This window comes from Medicago sativa, chromosome 6, assembly GCF_051527215.1.
Source record: "Medicago sativa cultivar Bolivia chromosome 6, Bolivia_mono, whole genome shotgun sequence".
NCBI classification, from domain to species: Eukaryota; Viridiplantae; Streptophyta; class Magnoliopsida; order Fabales; family Fabaceae; genus Medicago; species Medicago sativa.
In genome coordinates this window covers 97087863-97098892 of record NC_140754.1, presented here as the reverse complement: position 1 = coordinate 97098892, position 11030 = coordinate 97087863, and the positions used below count along the sequence as shown (strand labels likewise).

At 32.2% G+C, this 11030-nt stretch overlaps 1 protein-coding gene across 1 annotated transcript; it reads left to right on the top strand.

Moving 5' to 3' along the window:
- The first annotated feature begins 931 nt into the window (after positions 1–931).
- LOC146918658 (F-box/kelch-repeat protein At3g23880-like) lies at positions 932–2908 on the top strand. The gene is made up of 2 exons (XM_085720277.1): positions 932–2285; positions 2535–2908. Exon 1 carries the CDS (start codon positions 1075–1077, stop codon positions 2281–2283), a length of 1209 nt encoding a protein of 402 aa, XP_085576403.1. The 5' UTR covers positions 932–1074; the 3' UTR covers positions 2284–2285; positions 2535–2908.
- The last annotated feature ends 8122 nt before the right edge of the window (positions 2909–11030 follow it).

Genomic DNA, 11030 nt, shown 5'->3' with positions numbered 1-11030 from the left:
CTATGAAATGATACTTATCAGTATTGTTGATCCAATTGCATTGGTAATTCAAATACATAAATATAGTTATATTTATTATGTTGTGTTTTTTTTTTTTGTGGTCGGGGTTTGAACTCCAGACTTTGCATGTATTATTCATTTTCCTTAACAATCGTGTTTATTCATTAATTCATTTTGTTTGGTAACAGATTTTCATTATATCAACATACTATTGTATTAATTCGAATCACTACCGATATCATCCTATGAAAATTGCTCTTTCATCATATGAAATTGGTCTCAAGCATCTAAATACCTTCAATACCCCCAAACAACATTTAATTGTTGTTCGCTTCTTAACAATTACTCCCTATGTTCTAAAATACATATAACATTTTTGCAATGTGGACTATTCATATGACTTACTTTGAATTAATCCATATTTTTAAATTAATATATAAACACAAATGTTAGTATCTAAGATGATATCTCATTTTGATTTCTTAAAAAAAAATGTTATTTGGGCTGTGTTTGATATCAACGAAAAGCTAGCTTATAGCTTCTTGAATTAGCTTATAAGCTTGTTGGATCAAAATATGTCGTGTTTGGTAACAAGTCTTTCTCACGAACTTATAGCTTTTTTTGAGAAGCTATTTCAAGTTGTTTTTAAACTTATAGCTGATAGCTTTTTATATTCTCTTCCAATTTTAATCTTATTAATTTTGTTTTATTATATTTTAATAAGAAAAAACTACCCATATTCATATGTAACTACCCACTTTTGGTGCAAAGCCACTTGCACGTTCCTACCATATATTTTCTTTGTCCTTTTTCCTTTTTTTAACTTGCTTTCAATTCATATAATATAATATATAGTTTTAAATAAAATCTACGACAAATAGTAAAACAATTTTAGTGAAATAAAAAATATTAATTGAATTCATAAAGAGCTCGACATAAAAACCGCAACACCCTCATTACTTATGGGTTAAATCAAGCGCATAGAGGTTATAAATACAACTCTTGGGAACCAATACAATAAAACCCTGATTACTACTTTTGCAAGTACACAAATCGATCCATAACCATAAGCCTATGATGACTCGGTCGCCGATGGTCCTCTTCGACGATCTCGTCGCCGAGGTACTTTCGTTTCTTCCCGTGAAATCTCTTCTTCAATTCAGGTGTGTGAGTAAATCTTGGAAAACCCTAATTTCCGATCCCTTTTTTGTGAAATTGCACCTCCAGAAATCACAATCACAAAAACGAAACTCTTCACTCTTCACACTATTCACGGGATTCACACTATTCACGGGGAAGGAACACTTAAATGACGATGAACTTGAAGAGGAATACAGTGTCGTTAGATACCCTATTGATCGTATATTCGAAAACCCTTCCTTCACTTGTTTTCACGATTCTCACTCTCATCATCTCAACATCAAAGAATTTCGAATAGGCTCTTTTATAGTTGGTTCCTGTAATGGATTGATTCTTTTGGCTGATGCAGATTTGAAGCACTGGCTTCGTGTTTGGAACCCTGCCACCAGGACTGTATCTGAAAATTTTGGGTATTCTGATGATGTAGATTTCCTCTATGCCTTTGTATGTGATAATTCAACCGGAACTTATAAAGTGGTGGCGTATTGTGATGGAGAGAGAACATCAGAGGTGAGAGTTCTCAATTTAGGTGATGATGTTTGGAGAAATGTAGACAGTTTTCCTTGTGCTTTGGACCTTCGCTCCCATGCGTATTTGAGTGACACTCTGAACTGGTTGGCTATTCACAACATTCACTCCGTTGAACAATTTATTATTGCTTCTCTTGATTTGAAGAACGAGACATACCATGAATACAAGGTGCCTCTTGGTTTTGCTGAAGTGCCGCCTAACACATCAGTTATTGCTGTGTTGAGGGGCTGCCTTTGTTTTTCTTATGCAAATAAGGAAACTGATTTTGTTATATGGCAGATGAAGGAATTTGGGGTTGAAGATTCTTGGACTCAATTGCTTAAAATTAGTTACCATGATCTTCTAATAGATTATGATGACTTTAGTGGTAGTTGTTTTCAATTGGTGCCATTATTTCTTTCTGAGGATGGTGATACCATTATACTTAAGAGCAATCGAGAATCTGAAATGATTCTCTATAATAGGAGAGATAACAGAACTAAGCAAACAAAGATTATTGCAAGTAGAACTATTGGCAATAATAGAACTAGCCGTTATTATGATGATGATGACGACGATATATATTTGGACGATGCCAAAGATTATGTCGAAAGCTTAGTTCCGATTTTTTGAAAGTAAGTTTCTCTAGCATCATTTATGTGTTTGAATCTATGTTCATCTGTATACGTTGTTTTATAATAATCATTTCTTTTGGATATTGTGCAGTAAACCACTGTTTTTTTGGTCATTAACTTTTTGACTTGAATCTGCAACTATTTTATTACATATTGTTTGTTTTTAGATGATTCATTCTGTCGTAGGTGTAAATAATTGGATCTCTTACTAATTTCTGTTTGTTTTTGGTATTTTTTCATGTAAAACAGCACCTTCAGAAGAAGGCACCAAAAGCCATAAAGGAGATCAGAAAGTTTGCTCAAAAAGCCATGGGCACTAACGATGTTAGAGTCGATATCAAGCATTGGGAAGAGTTATACTCTCTTGTCACCGTCGTTGAAATTCCTAAAGAAGAGCTAAACGGTTTGGGCACCAAGGTCATCGATGATGAAGATTGAGTTGTCTTATATATGTTGTGTTGAAGCCTGAAGAAACATATATTAGTTTTTTGCTTTCTTGAATTGAGTCTTGTCCTTAGATTTTTAAACTAGTAAATTTTGTTGAGACATGAGATGGTTTTATCTATCACCTGTTTGTGTTTCCTTTAACATGGTTGGTAAAAGAATTATTCATTTTGGCCTCATTTTGTCTAATCTTCTGCTTTCTTTGTGTTTGTTAGATTTGAATTCAATTATTATAGTCAAAAAACATAAATAATTCACTTGGTAGTAGACACCAATGCACTATAAACAGGACTCTGTTGGATTAAGTGAATCAAATGACAATTTTTTTTTTTTTTGCTTCAACTTAAAAACATTCATAACTACTCTTTAGATCTAATCCAAAACATTCACAACTCTTTAGTTCTAATCATGATGAATAAGATCTCTCCTCCATATGGGAAAGTGTATCTGTGGTTCTTGAACTCATCAACAGAAGCACAATTTCTTTGCATTTGATTGCGTAACAATAGCTTCTTTCTCATTAACAAGAAACCTCTGCATCTTCCTCATATAATTGTTTATAAGCTCTCTAATATATTAATCCACACGCTTTCCATTTCATTATACCACCTAATGTCCTTTGATATAATTGTTTGGGTATGTAACACTTAATATATTTCATTGTTGTATTTCGTATACTTTATTTCAATTGAGCTCGTTGCGGTATACAACTTGTTGAGGACACCCCAATCAATGGTGCATGGCATGCTTCCACACCTGCTTAGAAAATTTTCATTCAGTAAATAGAAGTTCGTATCCTCGGTGCTCAATAGAAAAAATGTATACTTGATCAATATGAATTTCCTTGAAGTAGATCTTGAGAGATTAGGATGTTTATCGAGTAACTTCATCCTAGTTCATAAGCAATTGTGAGTTTTTCATTCAGCAAGGTGATCTCAACAAAGAGAAAGGAATGGGAAACATCCTATCCTACTTGTATAATTTTAATAAGGCTAAACACATCTTTATGGTAAAAGCTGCACGCATTGCACTCCAAAGCAATAGGGTTCACGCATAGGAAGCGGTGAATTGCCATGCACATAAACATGATTGAAATTTTTTATTAGAAGCTTGTTCACTATAGAACTACTCAAGCGTTTCACTTTCATAGGTCTCGTGCTTGGGGGTTGTGTGACGTCATAAAGCTCAATAAACTCCAAACATTTGCTTAAGCAGTTCTTCCTTACATGGTTTGTGCGTGGGGTTGTGGCCCATTATAATTATAATTATTGGGAGCTTCTACGAAGAAGTCAGGCAAAGGATTTCATCAGTGCAGTCATGTGAATGGGCCAATCAGATTTCAAGTGATGACACGTCAGAAACCCTAATCATGTTCCAGTGCAGCGCGGTCTACGGTAAGGAAACTTTTAAATATTGCAATCTAGTCCCTATATATATTTTAATTATTTAATTAATAAAAGTTATTAAATTTATTTTCCTAAAAAAAAGTTATTAAATTTATTATATTGAATAATTAAAATGAATATTTAGTTTTAGAAATTTCCCTCCATCTTGTTTTTTGAATCTACCCTTGTCACAGAAATTAAACTTCATCTTCTTCACATCTTCTTCCTCAGAAATCACCATCTTCTTCATACCACGAAATCCAACGCCTTCATCATCCAGTCCTCTGTAATCATCATTTTCTTCGTCATCCAAAATGATTTAATGTTTTCAAAATCCATCATCTTCTTCGTATGGTTCACCTCCGTGTTTGATTCTTCTGTCGAATCGTTTTCTTCATCTGTGGTTCATTTTTTGTTCGTCGTCGTGGATTAGTTTGTTAGAAGTTGTTGCAGTTCGAAGTTGCTTGCTACCCCAAAAAAAGTCAAGGTGCTTCTTATTAGCAATTTTTTCGTTTTTGAATTTTGAATATTCTCAATTAGGGTTTCGATTTTTCCAATTCTGGAAAGTGAACTAGTGGATTAACGTGTTATGTGTTAATTGAAATTTCGATTATGAAGCAACTCTTGTGTACAAATTTTGATTTTTGGCAATTAGGGTTTCAATTTTCCCAATTCTGGAATGTGTTTTAAGCCTTAACGGTGCCATCACATGGGGTATGAAATTGGAATATTTGGGTTTCAATTTTCCCAATGCTGTTCTGGTACTTGGTGGATTAACGTTTTAAGTTTTAACTGTGGTTTCTATTTTCTAGCAATCCTGATTGGGTTTTTACCTGTTGTATGATGTTTTGTTCTTAAAGCTCATGTTGCTGATACCAAACGGAGAATTACGAAAGAAAGAAATTGTCAAAAGTAAAAGTATGTACTCAACTGGCATAATCTACTTTCATTCATTCACCAAGTAATTAAGAAGTATGCAACACTAAAAACTATGAGAAAAAAATGCATAAAGAAATTCAATATTCAAAATCAATATCAAATTAACAAAATCTATCAAAAAAGTTAACTTCAAGCCCCAAAACTGGTTCGTTTTTCTCCTTGAAATTGGTTGTCTATGGTTATAGTGCTGAACATTTTTCTTGCAACAATGACCTCAGTGAAGTAACTTTGAGTTCATTTAATTACTACATTTTCTATGTTGATTTTCCCTTGTTGTGGGGTTGTGTGGCGTCCAATGTTTGTCTAACAACTTCCTTTTCTCGGCATGATCCGTTGACAAGGTCCAATATGAGTAGCTTTCTTGCTTAACGCTCTGTGTGGTTATTAGTGCTATAAACAAAGAGCGTGAGTTGAGTACCTCATTGTCAAGTTATACTAATCTTTGACCAGTTATGATATCTTCAAGACTCACATGTTCTTCAGTATAATCTTTGAGCGTGAGTTGAGTACCTCATTGTCAAGTTATATTAATCTATGGTCTTTGATTCTTGACTGCTGATTAAAAAAACAACTTGTTGAAAGTCTATAGTTTATACTGGACTCAACTCGAAGTGGTGTTGGATTTAGAAATGAAAATCAACTCGAAGTCTATATTAATCTATAAGTGGTGTTGGATTTTTTTCCGATACTTTTTAATTGAAAATCATCAAGATTACAACTGAGCCTCCAAATTTTTGGTGTCATTAGAAATGATAAGGGCTTATACTGTATTTGCTATATTGTTGGTGTGTCATTGGAAAATATAAATATAGTTTGTTAATTACAAAATTAAAGTGTAAAATATTTATTCCTATAACTTTTATAAAAATCTCAATAATTTTTATCAAAATCAAAGGTTTGGGAACCAAGTTTTCCATTAAGATTGTTTATTTCTTCTACTTTGTGTTTGTGAGATTTTGTTGTATATGCCTCATGAATCACTTGGAGTAGACTACCTGGAGTCATGAAATAGAAACCCACCCTCCAACCTTCTTTGTTTCTTAAATAAATAGAAACTACACGCTTGCATAATCCACAACAAAACCATTCATTCACTCATTCTTTCTTTCTTTCTTATTCTTACATAAAACCACACCTTTCTTTTATTTGTCATCATCATCAATTAATTCACACAAACAAATTCATTAAGCATGAAATATTTCCTATTTTCCCTCTTGCTGTCTTTAGTTTCAACATTCATCATTACTTTCACACATGGTCAAGAAATAATTAATACTATACCACCTCAAGTAGGTTCATTGAATAGGAAAGATTTTCCAGAACGCTTTATCTTTGGCACAGCATCTTCTGCATAACAATATGAAGGTGCAGCAAGTGAAGGTGGAAGAGGACCAAGCATATGGGATACCTTCACTCATAGATATCCTCAAAAAATCACTGATGGAAACACTGGAGACGTTGCGGTTGACTCGTATCATCGATATAAGGAAGATGTTGGTATCATGAAGGATATGAACTTGGATGCATACAGATTTTCCATATCTTGGTCTAGAATACTCCCAAGTAAGTCAATTTTATACCAATGACATTGTTTGAAATTAAACTCGACCATTTGTTTCTCTTGTTAACCATTTTTTATTTTTCACTTCATTAAACTAATGTAGATGGAAAACTAAGTGAGGAATTAATCAAGAAGGAACGACTATTACAATAACCTCATCAATGAATTGGTGGCAAACGGTAAGAATTCAAACTTCATTTTCATTTATGCTTTACATTTTAGCATATTCTAATATAGCCATCTCAAGTCACAGGTTTACAACCATTTGTAACTCTTTTCATTGGGATCTTCCTCAAACTCTAGAAGTTTTCCCTTGTCACAAAGCGAATACAATGATACATGATCTTGCAACCTTCATATACTCCCTTGTCACAATTGTAGAAATTCCTAAGGAAGAAATCTAAGGGTTGGGAACCAAGTTTTCCATTACGATTGTTGGAAAAAGAATTACTCATTTTGGCCTCATTTTGTTTATTTCTTCTTCTTTATGTTTGTGAGATTTTGTTGTATATGTCTTGAAATCATGAGTCTGAAAATATTCAAGTTCTGCCTATCTCACGATGCGGAGGAAAGACTCGCGTAGCGGAGGCACAAACATGACTATTCTTGTGCCACCCTTCAGTGTTGGATTAGAAAGTGAAACTAGGCTTTTGTATATATATACACTCTAAACTAGAATAATCTGCGTATTTTCAATTTTATTATACCACTTAATTTACTTTGATATGCATCTTTTTTGGATGAATGACACTTAATATATCTCAACCAAATAGAATTGGGTCAATAGTGATGAATTTAGATTATTTTTGTTAGCTTATAACCACATTGTTGTACTTCATATACATCATCAAATTTTCACAAATGCATGAAGGTCCATAACCAAATAATCTTTAAATTACATGGGAAAATCTCCAACATTTTTCTATAGGGATGAACCAAAATTCGTCCAAATAGAAGGGGATGAACACCCTATTTTAATTGAACTCATTGCAGTATAAAACAATATTGTTAAGGAAGCACATTGTTGTACAAGCTTTCAAACCTGCTTAGAAAACGTGCATATAGAAACTAGAAGTACATAATCCTCAGGTGCTCAATAACAATAAAAAATATACTTGATCAATAGACAATTACATCTGCTTGGATCTGCCTGAAAGTAGACATGCACCACAATATTGAAGCTACAGGTTGTGTGTGTGTGTGAGTTTATAGTAGTGTTTGTCACTTTGTCTACTGGAAAATATAAAAGGCTGTGGGCTTCCACTTCGAATAATATTTTGGACGTTGTTATCCAAGAAACGCAAGATTACGGCCATTTGAATCTATTTCTAAACAATATCAATTATGTAATTTGAGAGGATCACAACTCATGGGTGGGATGAGAGAACAAAAATCATTTTTTGTGTTTTTACAAGTAAGTAATTGAGTTGTCCTATTTATTGTCAATACCTTTCATCAAATTTGGTGGATGCAGGAAAATTGATATTAATGTCTCTCTCAAAACTAAGTATTTTAATATTTTCATCTTTAATCCCTAATTTTCAACAGCAACATCTCCAACACTGGTTGTAACCTTCTCTGATTTAAAAGAATCAAATTCATTACCCCACTTATCTCGTAGCATCTAAATAAATATGTTTGAAATACCTATATAATTATGTAACCATTCAAGCAATAAATATAAGTAAATTATTCATCATATTATATCTATCTACATATTCATGAGTATTTCCATTGAATAAGGTTTGTGATGTTGATTAATCAAATTAACTAATCCCAACATCATTTTTGTATGATCGAGTGATTACGAATTCCTAAGGTTTTTAAATATTTCTATTGAACTTTTGGAGACTTAAAGGGCGATCAAATCATGGAAACATAGCTTTCTTAGATTGCATCAAGAAAGACATACAAGAAAGATTGCATTAAATTCTAGCTTCATTTCATTAACTATACGCTTTTAATTCATATTCATACAAGGCTATATGAATTTAGTTCATATTCATTTGGCTGAGTTTTCTTAACTTTTACAACTTGCAGCAATTTTTCATATGTTGGTGTTTGCACCACAATTTCAATCCATTTCTTCTATTTGGATTTGTCAATTTCCACCTTTTTTTTTTATAAATGCTCTTTAAATGAAAATGAAAATATCAAGATTACAACCGGGCCTCCTGCAAAATAATAAAAATTTATCGATGGATTAAAATGAGAGTTTAATTAGAAGGAAAAAAAAGCTCAAAAATTGATTATATGCCCTAACGATTCTTGATTGAATGTCACTGTAAGTGGTGTTGAATTTTTTTTTTTTTTTTTTATCAATGCTCTTTAAATGAAAATATCAAGATTACAACCTGACCCCCTCCAAAATAATAAAAATTTATAGATGGATTAAAATGAGAGTATAATTAGAAGGAAAAAAATGGAATAAAGATTGATAAAAAACATTATGTAGCCATGGAATAAAGATTGATAAAAAACATTATGTAGCCAAATGATAAAAAAATGGAATAAAGATTGATAAAAAACATTATGTAGCCAAATGATTCTTGAGAAATTAGTTTTTCCTCCAATCATAAAACATTATGTAGCCAAATGATGAATAAAGATTGATAAAAAAAAACATTATGTAGCCAAATGATAAAAAAAAATGGAATAAAGATTGATAAAAAACATTATGTAGCCAAATGATTCTTGAGAAATTAGTTTTTCCTCCAATGATCAATGATTCTTGAGAAATTAGTTTTCCCTCCAATCATAAAACATTATGTAGCCAAATGATGAATAAAGATTGATAAAAAAAATTATGTAGCCAAATGATAAAAAAATGGAATAAAGATTGATAAAAAAACATTATGTATATGTAGCCAAATCATAAAACGTTATGTAGCCAAATGATTCTTGAGAGATGAGATTCTTGAGAAATTAGTTTTTCCTCCAATCATTCAATAATCGATAAAAAACATTATGTATATGTAGCCAAATCATAAAACGTTATGTAGCCAAATGATTCTTGAGAGATGAGATTCTTGAGAAATTAGTTTTTCCTCCAATCATTCAATGAGCAAGGATGATAACTTGAGAAATTAGTTTTTCCTCCAATCATTCAATAATCGATAAAAAACATTATGTATATGTAGCCAAATCATAAAACGTTATGTAGCCAAATGATCGATAAAAAACATTATGTATATGTAGCCAAATCATAAAACGTTATGTAGCCAAATGATTCTTGAGAGATGAGATTCTTGAGAAATTAGTTTTTCCTCCAATCATTCAATGAGCAACTCATTCAATAATCATGTTAATCAATCCTAAATCATCATGTTAATCAATCCTAAATCCTCATGAATCATTTGGGATATAACATTTCAAACAAATGATGTTAACTAGTTGTATATAAACGCTTAAAACATGGCAGAAGCACTCCATGTGGGACAAAATTAAAGAAGTTTTCCCTTGTCACAACGCAGATACAATGATACATGCTCGCAACCTTTATATACTCCCTTCTCACATTCGTTGAAATTCCTAAGGGAGAACTCAATGGTTTGATAACCAAGGTCATAGATGATGAAGATTGATTTGCCATACATCTGTTTTGTTGAACCCTGGAGAAACATATCTTGCCTTTTGCTTTCTTCAATTGATTCTTGTGTTTAAATTGTTTAACTATTAATTCTGTTAAGACATATATGGGGTGGTTTTATATATCACCTGTTTTTGTGTTTCCATTAAAATTGTTGGAAAAAGAATAACTCATTTTGGCCTCATTTTGTTTATTTCTTCTTCTCTGTGTTTGTGAGATTTTGTTGTGTATGCCTTGAAATCATGAGTCTGAAAATATTCAAGTTCGGCCTATCTCACAATGCGGAGGAAAACCTCGCGATGCGGAGGCCCAAACATGACTATTCTGAGTACCACCCTCTAATGTTGGATTGTAAAGTGAAACTAGGCTTTTGTATACACTCTATACTAGAATAATCTGCGTATTTTCAATTTCATTATTCCACCTAATTTACTTTGATATACATGTTTTTAGGATGAATGACACTTAATATATCTCAGCCAAATAGAATTGGGTCAATAGTGACGAATTTAGATAACTTTCGTGAGCTTATCATCTCATTGAATTTAGAATTGGGTCAATAGGGATAAAAGGTGTTTACGCTCAGTCATTTAGACGAATTATGGTTTAGCTCATGTAAAAATATGAATAAAATTAAGTAGAAAAGGATTAAAAAAAATCAAAGTCAGCGTGCCACCTAATCAATTTTTCACAATCAGATGTATGAAGGTCCATAACTAAATAATCTTTAAATTACAATGGAAAATCTCCAACTTTTTTCTATCGGGATAAACCAAAATTCGTCCAAATAGAAGGGGATAAACACCCTATTTTAATTGAACTCATTG